General features: G+C 43.0%; 1 protein-coding gene across 1 annotated transcript in view; it reads right to left on the reverse strand.

The window, feature by feature from the left end:
- NELL1 (neural EGFL like 1) overlaps positions 1-18,687 on the reverse strand; it is a gene marked incomplete at its 3' end in the record, with an annotated part of 683,686 nt that overhangs the window by 508,383 nt on the left and 156,616 nt on the right. Inside the window, exons 9-11 of the mRNA XM_079788062.1 lie at positions 13,611-13,684; positions 7,360-7,459; positions 1,563-1,691 (exon numbers count right to left, since the gene is read on the reverse strand). Of these exons, the coding sequence (XP_079644188.1) occupies positions 1,563-1,691; positions 7,360-7,459; positions 13,611-13,684 (303 nt within the window). The remainder of the gene's footprint in view (positions 1-1,562; positions 1,692-7,359; positions 7,460-13,610; positions 13,685-18,687) is intronic.

Consider the following 18,687-nt stretch of genomic DNA (forward strand, 5'->3'; position numbering starts at 1 on the left):
AGTAGGTTCTATGGAATAAAGAAATGTATCAGCGAGAAGAGAATCAGAGTCCCAAAAAGTATTTGCATCAGCAATTTTCTCCTGAATCCTGCCAGCTCTCAGGATTTTTCCATGGTGAATGGAGATGAGGATGTTTACATTTTTTAATTTTTAAAATTATATTAATTTTCTGACAAAAATAGAAAATAGCATAGATATAAGATATCAATGTGAAGTATTAAAATTAATAGTCATCCAAAACTGACAATAAGTAATATGCTATTAAAGGGTAGAGAAAAGGTTCATGACCAAAGGGACAACTTTATCCTCCCAAGTGGCACATAGCCCTAATCAACTTCAAATCTATAAAGGTAAGCAAAAGGGGAAAAGGAGAGGAGGAAAAATCCATTAGTTAAACAATATTGTTAATGAGAACCAAAGCGGCAATGAAGAGTCTTCCAGAAGAGATGAAAAACAGAGGCACTGCCTACCACATACTAAGCCCTTGCACTGATCAGACACATTTCCTAACAGCTGAAAAGGTCTTTAGTCAAAGCCAAAAAGTTAAGCAGAAGTCAACCATATAAAACAGCAGAACAGAAACGGGTTTACCATTATTGGCACCAGTTGTCCTTACCTTGAGAATACCTGACCCACGCGAGAACCCAGCTGTTTGAAAGAGAGTGACCAAGACTGTGCAGCATTCATTCCATTCAAAACATCCACCTCCTGATCACCAAGGCTCAATATGTTGTTAGTGAAGATTACAGAAATGATTGGGTCCAGCCAGGACAGAGAAACAACCTAGCCATCATTTCTCCTATTAGTTAAGGGAGGGAGCCAGTGAGCACCTGAGAATGAATGGGCTCAGGCATTAGAGTGCTATCTACATAGGCCAGGGTCAGAGCTCATCCCTGCTCCTCTGGCATATTAAAGGAGCAGGGGTGAACAATGCTCCCCATTAGCAGGGCTGAGTTCTGAGCTTGGAAAGAGAGGTTCTGCTCTTTTGAGTGAAAAGTGGGGTCCCTGATGCTTAAGGCCACTAACCCATAATAATGGCATCAGTCCATGTGCCAAAGTTATGCATCTATCTATCGCCTTGATTTTTAGTAGAGTTTGTTCATTATTAACCCATGAATCAGTCATTAAAACACAATTGGAAACAAATACTGATCTTGGAAAGTGAAGAAAATGGGTATAAAAGCATCATTCAAAAAAAAGATCCACCACATAACATTTCATTGATCTTGGAGATGACAATATATTCAAAAAAGATAACAGAAAATGATGTGTTTGTGGTTTTTTTCTGGTGATTGTTAAATACAGTGATAGCAGAACATGGGATATGATATGGCCCGACTGCCCCCATTGCTTTGCTGTGTTTCATGACTACCTTCAAAGGTCTTGCTTTCACATGTTTCTAAGCAGCTGAGAAAAAAAACTGGAGAATAGATCACCAAGGTAATTGACAGAGTTTCTTACAGGATCATATAGGTCCAAAGTCAAGTAATGGCTTTCCATCTTCAACCATGTCTACCAGGAACACATTTCTCACAAGTGACTTCATTAAATAGCTCACTTACCTTCACAGTAGGCGGGGTCTCCCTGGACAGAGATGTAACCATTCTTGCACTCACAGGTAGCTTTTGTATTCCAGTTTTTACACTCTGAGTTTTCACCACATTTAGGTCCTTCTGCACAGAAGTTATGACCTAGAAAAAGCACATATATTTTTACATCATAAACAAAGAGAATAAAAGACTGCCAAGTAATAAATAAAGCATGAAACATCAAAGCATGGGCCCTCAAGGGATGAGGACATTTAACTGTGGATGGAGGGTTGGGCCATAACGATGGGCCTGTTAGAGACTGAGCTCTGGACTCTCACAGGTTCTATCTTAGAAAGCAATTAGGTTTTGTCTGCAATAGTTGACATGTAAGAGTTTTCCTATCCCAGCAGCCTGGCCTTCGTAGCTGGTCCCTCTCTGAGGTGATTTGCCTCCTTTAGGACGCTCCCTGGACCCTGGTCCATTGTGGCACTTTCAGTAGCACAGACTTCATGGACTCCCTGAGGCTGTGCGCTCCTTCAAATGCCCTGTGTTCCCAACTCAACAGTGTAATAGACAGCCCTGTCACTGAGTGTCCACTTAACCCAGGGCTGCAGGGATTTTGATCAGATGCCATCTATTGATATGTGGAGGGCCTGACCCGTCTACAAACCACCAGTTCCTCTATTTAGGCACTGAATTACATTCTCACGGAGTACCTCTTTTCCAGCCTCGTTCCCCCTCAAACACCCTGAAATCCTCTCTCTAAAACAATTTCAATTACAAATTCACCTAAAATGATAAGATAGACTAGAAGAAAAAAAATCATATGACTCCAAGACTCTTTGGGAAGATTGAATTGAAGAGCATAAAATCTTAAATAGCACAAATAATCTCAACTAATATCAGTCCAGGCCAGATGACAAGGCAAATGAACAAGAATTAAAATGACAGATAAACTCATTGGGAACAGATGTCGGAGAGAACTTTTTACCCAACACCGAAAGTTTTAAACACGCAGCAAAACCCTGCAAAGTCATTGGCGACATTGAAGATACAATTAGCGTCCATTACGAGGAAAATGAAACCCTGAGGAGTGTTTCAAGAGTTCGGGGATGGGCCAAACGATGTGTGTTTTCCCAGAGGGATCCTCAAAATGCACGGTCAAGATTGTTGGCTTTTTTTCCTTCCCCTTTAACTGAGAGCACCAGCAATTCACAAGCGGTCTTTTTTGCTGGGGCTACATGCACGCTTTTATTACTTCTTCCCAGGCAGGAGCAAAGATGTCACTGCAGTGCCTACTCCTCCCTTCCCTGCCTCCTGGCCTCACGCTGAAGCAAGCAGGCGCTCCTGCTATATATAGCCATTACCTCAAGGTGATGATGAGGGTAAACAAATTTCATGCTGCCTCAGGCACAAACTGTCCTGAGGCGACAAAGAAAAATGCTGCAGTGATTAGGGCTGCTCTGGGGGATGTGGCTGGTGACTGAGACCTGGGCCCCAGCAATTGCACAGTGGCCTCTTCCTGCCAGTGTCCCATCACCTTGATCCTTTTTGCATGTCCGCCCTCCTAACTGTCCTGCAGTTCTTTCCCTAGAGGCATCCTGGCTGCACCAACAGCCCACTGGGTTTAACCACCTGTTCAGCTGATTACTTTGCTTTTTCTCTAAAGGACTGGGAAATTAGTTACAGCCTTGGGCCTGACCTGAAGTGTCTGAGTCCCTAGTCAGGATGTAAGTTCTATTGATATGGTGAACATCCTAAGTCAGTCACAGCCTATTATTCTTAACTCTAAGGTCTTAGGTTTACTTCCTAAAAACAGACAAACTCAGTGGAAAGCTGTAGTCTTCCCTTCTTGATTAGTTAATTTGCGGTGGTCAAGTATGAAACCACATAAGAAGATGGGCATGACTCGATAAAAAAAAAAAGTTAGCTGCAAAATCAAGCCACGAGTTATAACCTGAGGAAAACACGTCCTATCTCAGCAAAATGGGTTCCACCATTATTCACGCGTGCATATGTGGAGCCTATCAGCTGGTACGAAACATAATTTCATTCAAAGTCACTGACATAAAAGTAACAGAAACGTAGGATAGGAACGTATCTCCATCTACCTTGTCTCTTACATTTAAAGAATCCTATATGGTAAAAGGCTAATATGCAAATTGACTGAATGGTGGAATGACCAGTCGCTATGATGCACACTGACCACCAGTGAGCAGACACTCTACGCAGGAGCTGTGCCTAGTGTTCAGTGCACTCCCACAGGGGGAGCACCGGTCAGCCTGAAGCCCTGAGCTGGGCTCATGGCTGACGGGCCTAAGCTGTCAGTAGGACATCCCCCAAGGGCTCCCATACTGCAAGAGGGTGCAGGCCGGGCTGAGGGTGGCACCACCCCCCTCCCCCCCCCCCCGCCCGCCCGCCCCCAGTGCACTGGGCCTCTAGTCAATTTATAAAATGTGATTAAAACAATTGTCATTAAAAAAAAAAAAGTTGGAGAGCTCTCTGGATATTCTATAATCAGCCAATTGGGATCAGGAAGCAAAAAGTGCTGTGCTTCCTCCAATTCCCAGCCGAAGCCTCCTCAAGTCTGGTGGCTCATCAGAGACCTCAGGAAAATAAGCTTTGGAAAACTCCAGTTTCCTCAGCAGGCGTAACAAAGGTTTGGACTCTGAGGAATAATACTCTCCTGGGGTGATTTCCCTCAAACTAATGATCTGATATTCACAGTAAGACAGAGAGATGATAAATATAGTAATTGAAGGGCCTCCTAGGCAAGTATTGAAAGAGGCTATAGCCATTTCATTTCCCATAACCAATAATATCAGAGTGGCAGGAACCAGCCAGCAGAAAACATACACCGTGCTCATCCCTGAACCCTGCATTCAAGGCCATCGGAGTCCCACCTCCCCTGCTCCCCTGCTGCCTGCCAGTCAGGGCTTAATCTCAATCCACAAAGCAAGCAGTACAGCCTTCCCCGTATGAGGGACAAAAATTACTTTACATAGAAATTGAGTGTTTCTCACCTTTTCATTACATTCTGTTTTAGAGTGGGGAGAAAAGGGGGGAGAAGCACTGAATAATTCCCTTGGCTGAGGCACACTGGGCTTTCCAAGGCTCCTCAGAAAAGTAATTGTCCAACCCCTCCTCCTCTGGCCAGACTCGCCTCAGAGAACATGAACAGGGAGAAAAGGGTAAAAGGCTACCAGAAGTCAAAGGGGAGAAAACATTTCCCACAGTATTGTGAGAGAGTATTACGTTTTCTGTAAAGATACCCTGGGAAATAAGTTGGAATGAAGAGATGTGGAGTAAAATTCACGGAGAGCATCGTTTGAGACAGTAGGCCTGTGAGCTCATCCGGATTGATTTTTTGTTAATCATCGTATAAATTTTATGTTTTCATGAGAAAAAGAATACCCCGCTGCCCAGATAAATATGCCTTTCGCTTTCTGATTGTCCAACGTGCAAAGCAAGCCCCAGCATGTGGACAGGCGGGCTGGATGTTCTGGGCTCCTCTCTGCTATGGGTCAATAGGGAGAAAGGAGGTAATGACAGGAAGTGCTCCTGAAAAGCCTTAGTTAAAAATGATGCTTTCTTCACTCCAGTGTCTGAATTCTGGGATGGGAGGAGGAACCCAAGAGGACCCATATACCTCAATATTTTAATTCAACCCACTCCCTACAAGAGGTACCCCCCACCACCACCACCATATGTTTTCTGAAGACATGCTCCAATTACTGTCAAAATGTACATAAGTAACTCTCTCTAATAAGCACCCCTCCAAAAAACCATCAGCAGCCAAAAAAAGAGTTGGTAGCTTCCTGGCTGAGAAGGAAAGAAAAAGAAGATCCTCAATGTCACAGATTAGCCCCGGCTATGATCTCATCTTTGAAGCCCTGTGTCTGCCTCCCACGTTCCCTCAAGCTGAGTCAGGTTCAGTGAAAGCCACCAGGTTGCCAGCAACGAGAGCCTTGCATGAGTCCGGTGTTTAATGAGATGTCATGTCTCTCAGCATCTTCATTGGTGAAGAAGCACGCGCACTCACAGAAGTGCTAGCAGAAGCAGGAACACCTGGTCTGTTGTGAATGGGTCAGAGCACCTCTTGAATTTCTGTGGGATAATCAATGATTCTGTTCTAATGAAACCATAAATCAGAAAATATTTAAATAAACTGAGTCCCACTTGGCACTTCAACAAATAGCAGCTGATGGATTTTGCATTAAACTGCAAGACCTCCCTAGCAACCCTATCAGTTCCCAATAAATGCACCCCCTGGAAAATTCCACTCAACTGTGAGGTCTTTCTAAAGCATCCTAGTGGCAAATACGCTAGTAATCTTGAAAGCAGAGAAATAAGGGAAGATGCTCTGAGGGTATGGTTATCATGTCCCTGATTCTAAGAGCCATTCATGCCTATCAACATCCCAAGGTATCCCGGGAATGTTTCCACAGTGCTGCTCTCTCATGACCAACCACAGACAGAAAGCGCAGCCTCAACTAAAAATGCTCCACGATCAAATACAACATGTTTGTGTGTCAGAAGGTGCTAGCGGAGGGGCCAGCACATTGCAGGCTGCCACCTGGTTTTGTAAATAAATTTGCATTGGAACATAGCCACACTCCTTTATTTATTTACCTATTGGCTGTGCTGCTTTTGCAATACAACAGCAGAGATAAGTAGACGCAAAAAAACAACAACAACAAAAAACCTTCTAGTCCCACACAAAAAAACGAGAATATTTACTTTGTGGCCTTTTATAGGAAATATATGCCAATCTTGTACTGAAGAAAAGATTTTTTTTTTAAGTAAAATATGAGGTTAAATGAGCTAACCTGCTATACTGCTAATTCTTAACTATACAAGCTTCAAAGTAAGCCAAAAGGGATCTAGCTCACTGACTATTTGAGGACGTGGTACAGGATTTATAGTGGGTAGGCTTTTGAAACAATAACTGCCAGTTTAACTGGGTTTGTTTTTTAAGGTTTCAATTAAATTTAAGTTCTTCCTAATTAGACCTCCTCGTGTAATTCTGCCTGGGCGAGAAGTTTCAGAGAGGAAGTGATATTTGAGCGGGGGTTTGAGATATAAGAGTATATTTTGGAAAGAAGGTAATTTCAAGAAGAGAAAGCAAACCAATTTCTCCCTAAGAATTAATCAGCAATTAGGTATTACTTACCTGAACTGTTTCTCCTTACAGGAAATATAAATGTTATATGTAAATCCATGAGTTAGGGTTTACTGTAAGTCATCCTCTGTTGGATATGGGAATTGACCCATGGAAAGGGCTGAAAAAATGCTTCCAATCTCACTTATGAGAAATATCTATAATAATAAAAGCATAATATGCTAATTAGACCGGACATCCTTCCGGATGAAGCCAGGGCTGCGAGGGAAGCCCACGTCCCGGGTGCCAGAGGAAGCCAATGCCAGCAGCCGGGGGAAGGAAGGCCTACTCTTGCACGAATTTTGTGCATCGGGCCTCTGGTGTGATAATAATGATGATGATGATGGTCATTATTGCAGGATCATTATCATTATCATAGGAACTACTGTGTATTGAAGACTTATCACATGCTAGGCACGATGCTAGATGCTTATGCCTTATCCCATTTAATCCTCACAATAGTCCTAAAAAGGAGAGGCTGCCATTATCCTCACTTTACAATTAAGGAGACTAGGACTGAGAAAGGTCATTAGGGTATGCAAGTTTCTAAGCAGCAGAGCATACTTTCAGAACTTGTGCTATTATCATCACACAATTCACTCAACCCTCATGTCCCCAAAGCTACTCGTACCCTCAGCCCAACCCAGGCCCGCCACCAAGCCCTCTTACCTCGACAAACACTACAGCACTGGCTCTCTGGGAGAATATGGTCCTTCTCTGAGCAGTTCAAAGGAGGGCATGCTTCTGTAATTTTCACTAAAACTCCACCCTGGAAGTCAAATAATAGGGAAACAAAACTGTTCATTATGTTTAACAGCCCGCAGTGATAACCAGCTACCATAATTAACAGTACTCCCAAGAATCCCACAATCATGACAAAGTCTCAAATTAAATTGATGAGCTTACAGGAGGGGAAGATACATGTCCCTTTCTATGCCAAAAGAGCCTCAATTTCAACAAACGGTTTTTGAGAGTCTGGTCTCTGTCACAGAAGGTCACTGAAGGTGGTGTGCTGAGAAATTGTAACAATCGACTATTGGGCAAGGAGGGGAGCGGTAGGGGAGCCCTCATTTGTAGCATTTGCTGATTTCTGTGGTGCAAATACCCTGACGTGGCAAATTTTGAACTACCAACCTGATATCACTGAACACACAGGGGGAAGGAATGTACAATAAGCTCAGAGCTTCTATGAGCCATTTCAGTTATCTACTGCATCACAAGCACTGTGGACCCAAAGATAAATAAGACATCTTCCTTGCCCTTGATCAGCTCACAGTTTGAAGAGAAAAAGAAAAAAGAAGAAAAAAAAATCTTAATCCAGAAACCATAATACAGTACAGTAAGTCCTTTAAAATGTGATCTAATTAAGGTTTGATAATGTGCCATGGGAGAATAATTAATTCTGCCCAGGTGTGGAGAAATTATGAAGATGCTACTTTCCAGGGAACATGAATAATGGGATAAAAAAAAAAAGGAAGAAAATACTTTCCCAGCAGAAGAAACAGAGGAAAAGGCAAGGTGTACAGTTAAGAAAGAACTGAAGAGGGTTGTTGACATGAGCACTAGATTTTCCCTAGCTATAAATAAAATCACAATAAAATTTTAAATATTCAGCAGGTGAATCTTTATGACCTCACTTCAACAAAGGCTGATATTATGAGCATCTGCATTTAGATTTGCTCTGAATTTTAAGAATTAGTCCATTAATTATTATAAAAGAGGGTTTGAGAGTCCTTTAAAAAAATGTTCAGTTTTTTCTTTTTACATTTTTATAAGTATAGCATATTCTCACTTGTATTTTATTTTATTTTTTCAATTACAGTTGACATTCAATATTATTTTATATTAGTTTCAGGTGTACAGCATAGTGGTTAGACAATATATACTTTACTCCGTTCCATTCTCAAGAGGATATTTAAGTCAACCAAAAAGCAAGCTCGAGAAAGAGTCTCAGTTAAGGCCACTATAGATGAGAGAACAGGATAGAGCTGGGAGCCAAGAGGGATGAGGAAGACACTGAGTTTTCCATCCCCAGAGACTCTATCATCTCAGTGGCCCCACAGTTCACTGATTTGGCAGTAACTCTCATTTATCAGGCACATCCATCCTATCTAATAAAAGAGTAATATGCAAATTGACCATCATTCCAACACACAAGATGGCTGCCCCCATGTGGTCAAAGATGGCTGCCCCCATGTAGACACAAGATGGCCACCACAAGATGGCCAGCAGGGGAGGGCAGTTGGAAGGGACCAGGCCTGCAAGGGAGGGCAGTTGGGGGCAATCAAGCCTGCAGGGGAGGGCAGTTAGGGGTGACCAGACCTGCAAGGGAGGGCAGTAAGTGGTGACCAGGCCTGCAGGGGAGGGCAGTTAGGGGCAATCAGGCTGGCAGGGGAGCAGTTAGGCATCAATCAGGCTGTCAGGGGAGTGGTTAGGGGGTTATCAGGCTGGCAGGCAGAAGCGGTTAGGGGCAATCAGGAAGGCAGGCAGGCGAGCAGTTGGGAGCCAGCAGTCCTGGATTGGAGAGAGTGCAGGCTGGATGGAGAGACACACCCCTCCCCCCCACACGAATTTTGTGCACCGGGCCTCTAGCTTTTAATAATCATAAACTAACTTTGCATGCCAAATATAAGTTTAATTTCCAAATACTCATCATTTGGATAATTTGCACCATGGCTTCCTGGCCTTTCTTATCATTCTCAGCCCAGACAGTTCAGCCTCTGGCATTCCTTGGGGTGTCTTTTCTTTCTTCCCCTTTGTTCTTCATACTTGATCTGCCCAAAGGCAACTAGATCTCTTAAAACAGGCCCTACTGAGAATTGATTCTGCTATTCACCCTCAGTTCACCTTTTCAGCTACATTTCATTCTGTCTCAATCCAGGCCACACCAGGTGGCACGTAGCTGCAAGAATTAGCACCAGTCTTTAGGCTAGTGTGCCTAGCAGATGTACTTTTGTAAAAATAAATATTAAAAATACTACAGAAGACTTTTTCAAATAATCACTAGGAAAGCTTCTTTTAAGATAAAAAGGGCTTGCTTTGCTGATTAAATCAGTCAACAATTGTAATCAACCTTTAACATATTTGATGAGTAAGATCATTCCAAATATTTAAATAGAGACAAACCCCTTTGCCTGAATTAGAAAATAATATGAACTGTGATTACAGTTGCATAAGTGCCTCCAAATCCATTTAGGCCAGCCACACAATTAGGCACAAACCTTTTTAACTTTATTTTCAAAACTACCTCTAGCAAGAAGTAGCTCATGATTAACATTTTTTAATCCTCCTGATTACGGTATGTTACATTCTGACTCTTGGAACTCTGCACTGGTGGGAAAATATGATTCTTCCAGTTCTAATTTAGAGTGACCATCTCCATGTCGTTGGTCAAATAGAAACACTTCCAAGTTACTGATCACTGTGCTTCAACCTGAAGTTCTAATAACATAAAATTCACATCTTTAAGTAAAGCAATTTGTTGCTGGCCTAAAGAAATACTACAGGGCATCAATAATTAAACAAAACTGAGCAACACAGCTAGAAGATATTATTCATCTTGATTTTTAAAAAATATATTGCCCTAGCTGGTTTGGCTCAGTGGACAGAGCATCGGCCTACAGACTGGAGGGTCCCGGGTTTGATTCCAGTCAAGGGCACATGCCCAGGTTGCGGGCTCATCCCCAGTGGGGGGCGTGCAGGAGACAGCCGCTCAATGATTCTCTCTCATCAGTGATGTTTCTATCTCTCTTTCTCTCTCCCCGTTCCTCTCTGAAATCAATAAAAAATATATTTTTAAAAAATAATATGTTAACTTCTAGAAAAACTTGGTGAAAATATTTGAAACAAGAGTTGTTTTTGTTTGTTTGTTTGTTTGTTTGTTTGTTTAATTGGTGTTGCTGAAGCTTTAAAATGGTTCCAGGAAAATGGAAATGGATGGATCTCCAGGCAGCCTCTTGTCAACTGGGGATATATATGCATTTGAACCACAGAACACTCAGAAAAATATCTGAGTAATTACCGTATTTTCCAGCGTATATGACGACTGGGCATATAAGATTTTCCTGGGTTAAAAAGTCGTTTTATACGCCGGAAAATACGGTAGTCCAATATATCTAATCCATTATATCTAACCCATCAATATAGTCCAATATACCATATTTTCCGGTGTATAAAATGACTTTTTAACCCAGGAAAATCTTATACGCCCAGTCGTCTTATACGCCAGAAAGTACGGTATTTGCTCAATTCTCCTAAGGATAGCACTTGCATAGTACCCTTTTAAATGCCTACGAGAGAAGTTAATTCATTACATACAACAGGTGCCATAGGGCATTAGGGCTTCTATCTTGAGAAAGGCTGCCAAGGAAAGACCTGAGGCCCTCTGATCCTATACCCATCACCCTCTCTTCCTGCTGACAACATCTGTTAAATGTGTCCCCAGGCGCTCCTGTGGCCTTTTATAAATGCTACCCCTTTATCAAGGTAATCAATGAGCCATTGCCTGACCAATCTGGTCTTAGACGGATTAAAAAGTGATAATTCAATCATTCTGAACTTACTGTTTTAAAATTCAGAAATGAAATTATTTCCAAGTAAGTCTAACACTCTGAGGAGTGGCAGAGGAGTGGCTAAGGGCCAGATGACACAGGTTCAGATCCCAACCAGTTCGCTGACTCTCTGTGACTTTGATCTCTTGTGCCTCACTTTCCTCATCTGTAAAATGGGGATATAAATGGGACCTACCTCATAGTGTTATTATTATGTTTATATGAGGTAAGATGTTGAAAATGTTTTAAATAGTGTCTAGGAAATACTAAGTGATAGAGAAATATTAATTGTTATCAATAACCCTTCTCTTTATACACAAAGTAAACATTTCATAAGTTACTGTAGAAATACCTGGTACAATAAATTAATGACTCTTTAAATAGGATGAAATTATTCAGACACACATCACTTGTGCAAAGATAGTAAGTAATGTCTGCCCCAACTTCTTTCTAAATTGTAAAACTATAACGAAAACAACAACAACAACAAAAAACAGTAAAAGGTGAACCAAAGACTATAGGGCATCTACAATGTGCCAACAACACTGGTAAGTGCTATTCCAATCATCTGGCATTAGAATCCATGTCCATATCTTCTAGAAATCTCCAATGGTGTCTGTCTTGATCCCCTCTGATAATAACAGGGATCAAGTCATAATTGTCAACCAACTGTTTCTGTTCAAAAAGTAAAAGGGGTTGCCAGTTGTAAGTGACAGATATATGGCAGACACTGGAGTCATCAGCAGAGTGGGCAAAATTGCCTTTGGTCATCCCAGCTTTCCCAGAGGTAGAAGAAACAGTAGGGGTTTTAAAATACAAATCATTTCCCCTCCCTTAGATGGGAAACAATTTACAGAGAACATGACGTGTGTCTTAAAGTCAGGGAGGACATGTGTGGTCATGTGGAATGACAAGAACAGATCACAGTTAATGAGGACTGACTTTGTGCCAAGCACTCTGCCAAGTTCTCCACATGGTTTATCTCATTTAATCGGCACAATGTCCCTATGTGGTAATATGCCAGCCCCAGGTGGGAGATCACCCTCCAGCTCCCCCACTCCCAGGCCTGGTCCTGCTGATGGAGAGATCACAGAGCCCTGCAGTCACACCTCCCTGCCTCTGCCACAGCCTCAGGAGCCCCTGCCCACAGCACCCCCTGCTGCAGAGACCACTGCACCTGCATTTCCACCAGACTGTCTGCACCCATGGAAACTCTGGCATTCCAAATAGCAGCCAAGAAAGAGCGAATGGGAAATACAACAGGGAAGTTGAAGGGAGTTAACCCCTGGGATCAATTCTGACCGATGAGAGACAGGGAACTGGAAAGAGCCTTCCCTTCATCCAAGTCCCCCATAAAGAATTGGATTCAAGCTTCTTGAGAGAATTCTGCAGATCTCTAATGACTCATTCTCCCTATTTTTTCCCATCAAATGAAATAATGCAGGTACACCTGGGAGCAAAGGTGGCCTATTCTGAGACACGGTGGTTCTGGTCAGCATCTCTGTAGATGCCCCACAAAAGCAGCTGTGCTTTGTTGTGGGGCTGTGGCTGCTCTGATGCACTGCCTCACATTGGCTCCCCTCCTTTCCTTCCTTCCCTCTGTCTCTCATGCTTCCACTCCGGAGGAGACACCTCACCCAAGTAACTGCAAGGCCAGCTCCCACATTTTATCAAGCACATTGTTCAAACAGCACCTCCTCAGAGAGGCCCTCCCATCCCTATGGCAAAGCTCTCTATTCCTTCACCTGGTTTATATTGTTTATAGAATTATAGTGTATATTTACTTGTTTATTTCCTTACTGCCTGTCCCCTCCACTAGACTGACAGTGCTATAAGACAGGGACTTTGTTTTGTTCACTATTGTACAACCCTGGTATGTATCACTGGTTCAGTGCATGTTTGCTGAATGATTATTGAATGAGATCTATGGTTCTACATATCTTATTTCAAGAAACACATGGGAGGAGGCAGGCAGGAGACAAAGGCATTTTCTCACACTGTACCAGGTACGTGGGAGGAGAGGTGACACTGTCCCTAGCTGGCATCACAGACCAATTCCAAAACAACTCAAAACCCGCTCCCAGGGCCACCTGCTACCCTCCCTGCCTCATCGTAGCTTCTACCTCTCTTCCCCTTCTCATATTGTTTCCTTCATAGCTTTTCCCAAGGCTACCTGACCCACGGCTGACCAACCACAAGCCAACCACACAATGGCAGTGGTAGGGACTCCAGTGGACCACAGAGAGTCCTTCCCCTCAGTGACCCACTCAGGCCACATGCTCCACTTCAGAACCCGACCAAGGTCCAACATGTCTACCTGTCTACCTGCAGTTCCCCACCAGCGAGAGGGATCCTACGATTAAAACTCACTCGGCATTCCCGACAGCTCTTGGTTAAAATCCGCTGGCCTTCGGCAAGGACTTTTCCTCCATAGATACATTTTGCTGTAATAAAACAGAAAAATGGGTCAGACAGTCATGCTTTGCAAGAAAATAACCTCAGAGGTGCCATCAAACTCCGAGAGATTCCACAGAACATAGATGCTCTGATTCTAAGCATTACAAATACCTTTGTCTAGAGTGAGACATGGGAATAACGTGAGGATAACTGTTGAATCCCCCAGTCAGACCACAGCCATAATTATGTTTGTCATAAGCCCTTCACACCAAGGAGACACAACTATTTCCATGTTGCCGTTACAGAAGGAACTAGAGAGTAAACTGATGTGGCTAGAAGTTAAAACAAAGAAGGGGTTATCATCTCCAGGGAGAACAATAGCAGTAGCTTTGATTCAGACACTCCAGCTATAAGACAAATGACTAGGTGAGAGGGAACTCGTAGATGCTCCATTCATCAGAACCTCAGCCACAATGCAGAATGATGCCATTTTCCCTTGTGACCATGAAAAGTACAAGTCCTTAGCCTATCTGTTTCTGAGAAGCTCAGAGACAACTGAGAAATATAAGGCAAGCCGTAAAGTGCTTTATCAATGCACTAGAGAGACTGCCCTTGGAATGGTGAGCTTAACAGGCTAACAGGGATGTGGAGTAGATAGGGCTTGTAGAAAAGTGAAAATAGAAGCGTAAATGGAGCTCCCAACACTCAACTTACATCCCACTAGGACTCAGTCCTCGACTCAACCTGCTGACCCACTTTTAAGCAAGTGAAGGTGGATGAGGCTGAGTCTCTTCCTGGAGGAGAGAACAGTATATGCAAATCCCATCAGTTTCAACTGAGGTCTGGCTGCCCCCAAGAAGTTGTTCGTGGTTTTTAACACTGGTACAATGCCTTCACTGTGTGCTTCTGTGGTACTCTGGACCTAGACTAACATGACGCATATGATGTTCTATCTCAGTGGCCCAGGTAATTACATATTCCCCTGCCAATTGCAACCCCCGTGAAGGTAGGGGCTATGTCTATTCCATATTTTTATCACCAGCCCCAAGCTCAATGCCTCCCTGGGCTTATTGTTAGTAACAATAAATAATGTTAAAATTGATGAGCCTCTAGTTGGTAGTAAAAGCCAGTCAAATTTCCTGATTCTCAGATAAGAGTTCTTTCTGCTATTCAATGCAATTTTTTACATTTATTTTTAATTTTCAATTACAGTTTACATTCAGTATTCTTCTTTATGAGCTTCAGATGTACAACAAAGTAGTCTCCCTGCTGCTCTAAGTACCCTCTGGCCCCACACATACTCATCCCGATATTATTGACTCTATTCCCTATGCTGTAATCTATATCTCTGTAACATTAAAAGCAGACACCAAGGGTTTCTGAACAAAAACAGCAATGATGGCAATAAACAAGTAGAGAGTTGATATAATTTTCTAGATAGGTTCCTTACTCCCCTCATTAGATAGATAGATAGATAGATAGATAGATAGATAGATAGATAGATAGATGATAGATTGATAGATAAATGATAGATATCTGTCTAGATAGATAGACAGATAGATAGTTGGTAGATGATAGATAAATGATAGATATCTGTCTAGATATTTACTAGTAGATAGATAGATAGATAGATAGATCCCTGATCATCTTTTATGCCTCAGTTTTCTGGACAAGTCATGGCTCACTGGTCCTAATGATGATGAGGATTCCCCCATTTACTTTCATGAGGAGACCAGACCTCCCAAAGCCTGGAATTCCTGTCTAATGAACTCCCACACTCCCCAGCACAGCTGCCGCCAACTTGGCAAGACAGCTCACTCCAGAGTGACAGTCCTGCTAAATGCCCTGCTGTCAAACCTGCCATCTGCTTCGAGGCCCAGGCTGAGAAGTCAAGAAACAGACTTATCTTCCTGATTTTGCCCCTGGCCACCCCTAAAATGGTAGGAGCCCACTGCTACCCTGTCTTAAGACACAGGCTCAAATCCTCCCTTCTTCTGACACCCTCATCCCCAAACTCCAAATCTGGAGATAAGAATGTCTTACGGTTTACACTCACAACACACATGGGGCACATGCAGCCTCAGATCCACCAGTCTGTTATAAAAATTAAATGTCCGCTGAACTTTATGTCCCCCCACAGCAATGAGCTCTTGGAGCTGGGAATGAAATTAGCATGATTCCACACACCTCGGCCATTTCGCTTTGGCACTGGTGGGGACGTGTCTATGATTACGATATCAAGTATTGATGAAATTACCTTAGGAATGCTTTGGGGATCATCACTGGAGGTCACAAGACTGTCCCCTACTTTCTCATACTCAGCCCACTTCTCTGAGGGTACCCCTCTTTTCCTGCCACTGCCCTGCATATGCCTAACATCAGTCCTCATTATCCAGCCTTTTGATCTACAGCCCAAAGGCTTACTTTCAATGTCTGAGGAAATTCAAGCATAAGGTGAGTCAGGCTCCGGTGCCTTGGCCGCGACATTTGGGACTCCAACCAAGCAGCTGTCGGTAGGAGCAGAGATGTAAATGGATACCTGCAGCCCCTCCTATCACACTGGGGACCTGCAAACGAGGATATTTCACAGCCCAACCATGAAATTGAAACTCGGCACCAACGCACACTTCTCCAAGATGTCAGAAACAAACGGACTGGGGATTTTTGCACCCACAGACATCTGGCCCTTCAAATGTGAACCTGATTTCTCCAGTGCAATGATTGGACACTTCTGCCATTTAAGCGCACACTGAATAAACGATTGACAGGTACAACATAGCAGCCCTGTCAGATGTGCACAGGGGTTGCTCTATCTTTATTTAGGTCTTTGTACTCGCCATCCCTTAGCATTCTGCAGCTTAGAATACCAGAATCAGCCCTCTGTGTTACAGTGTAAAGGAGGGCAGCCGATCAGAAAGGCTGAACATCCACTGACCTTCCTGCCTCTCATTCACAAAGTGGGCTCATTCACAAAGTGGGCTCCAGGTACCACCTCTACAAGTCACATCCAGTGGTTTTGCTGTCAACACCTTTGCCGCAAGCATTTTCACCACAAACATTTTCACCACCTAACTGGTCACTGGCAATTTTGCCATAGAAGAGAAAATAACTTTCTGATAATTCAATTTTATTTCTCCATTAATAAATCAACTACCTTCAGCTGACTTAATGTATTTAAGCTAGTTGTCAATTTCATTTCTCCACTGACAAAGTTCTCACAGTATTCCCATTTTTTAAAAATATATATTTTATTGATTTCAGAGAGGAAGGGAGAGGTAGAGAGAGAGAGAAACATCAATGATGAGAGAGAATCACTGATCAGCTGCCTCCTGCATACCCCCTACTGGGGATCGAGCAACCCAGGCACATGCCCTGACCAGGAATTAAACTGTGACCTCCTGGTTCATAGGTGGCCACTCAACCACTGAGACACACTGGCCGAGCAGTACTCTCATTTTTATATCATATAAATCTTAGCCAGGATGCATCTTATACTAGAAAATGATAATATATCAGTTTTTGCAAATCCTTTGGTGACCACAAGTCATCCACTCCCACCCATCAAAACCAAACAAGCTGTGGCAGGTAGAAAAAAAGCAGCTACTAATTTGCAACAGTCTTCGAGAGCATTAATCATTGATTCGTTAATTGGAAAATGATACCTCTCTTAATGAAGAAAGAAATTTCCATGTGTTGGGGGGACTGCAATACCAATAGTGGAAACAAATCAGCAAGCAAAACAAAAACAAACCCAGAAGTATAACACTATGGACAAAAGACTTCAAAGTCAATGTATGTTCATTTTACGCAATGAAGTCTTTTTAATTTTTTTTTCCTGTTGCGTTGTGTCCTCTTTAATGTCCCTTTTTAATTTTTCATCCTCTTATCTTTTATAGCAAAATTATCTTTCAGCAATTGCACAGCAAAAACGCTTGCGGCAAACATAGTTGTGGCGAAGATGTTTATGGGGAAGCTACCTAGAACCCTCTGAGCTAGACGCCCACATCAAACTGGTTGCTCCTCAGGCGTCTCAAACACACCAAACAGAATGCACTGCTCTCTGAACTAATTCTTCCACCTGCCTTATTTCTGTTAATCACACTGTCAGTCCCCCAACAGCTCTTGTTCAAAATCTGGCACCTTCTCCCCTACAGACAATTTGTCCTTGATTCATTTGTCTCTTGAAAAAAAAAATGCTTATGGAGTTCCTACCATCCGCCAGTCTTTTAGCTCCACTCACATGGCTCTCTTCTCTTCTCCCTAGGCAGTGCCTACCTGCCAGCCTAAACACCTCCACCTGGAATACGCCGGAATCCCACACCCACCCCCATCCAGCTCTCCGGACGCAGCAGGGTTTGTAAAAGCACTTGTTTGATTATGCCACAACCCTGCTTTAAAACCTTACTTGTGAGTACCAAAACCAATGCTACGCTTACATCCATCATTTTGCATGTGCAATTCCCTATGGCAAACTCCTAGTCCTTTGTCAACACCCTGCCCGGCTATCATCTCCCTATGAAGTTTTTCCTAGCACACATGCACACATGCATACATGCACACACACACACGTTTCTGATGGAGTTCATCTCTCCCTGTGCTACCACTTCTCTGTGCTACCCCTGTATCTTACATAGAGTGCATGATACACAGTCGTCTGTTGTAACGAGATGGCACATGCATCTGCCTGGACAGCGGAGGGTAGAGGAGATGGATTAAGAGCATCAGACCTGGAGCCAGACTACCTGGGTTTTATTTTGGCTCCACAAAGGCTGAGACCTTGAAGTTACTTCTCCTCTCTGTGCTTCACTTCATTATCTGTAAAATAATCATGGGGATTATAGCTTCTGGGTGTTGAATAAATTAAATGAATTAAACACATAAAGTGCCTGACAAAACGAAAGATCCACATGGGAGGTCTGCTACACCCAGAGGTAAGGACAGTGTTTGGGAGAGAAACCTCAGGAAGGACAACAGAACAAATGGAGTGGATACGATCATCATCCAACACACCTTCGCAGCTTTATTTCTGCTCACCCATGAGAACCCCCTG

This window comes from Cnephaeus nilssonii (assembly GCF_951640355.1).
Source record: "Cnephaeus nilssonii genome assembly, chromosome: 13".
In the NCBI taxonomy this organism is placed as follows: Eukaryota; Metazoa; Chordata; class Mammalia; order Chiroptera; family Vespertilionidae; genus Cnephaeus; species Cnephaeus nilssonii.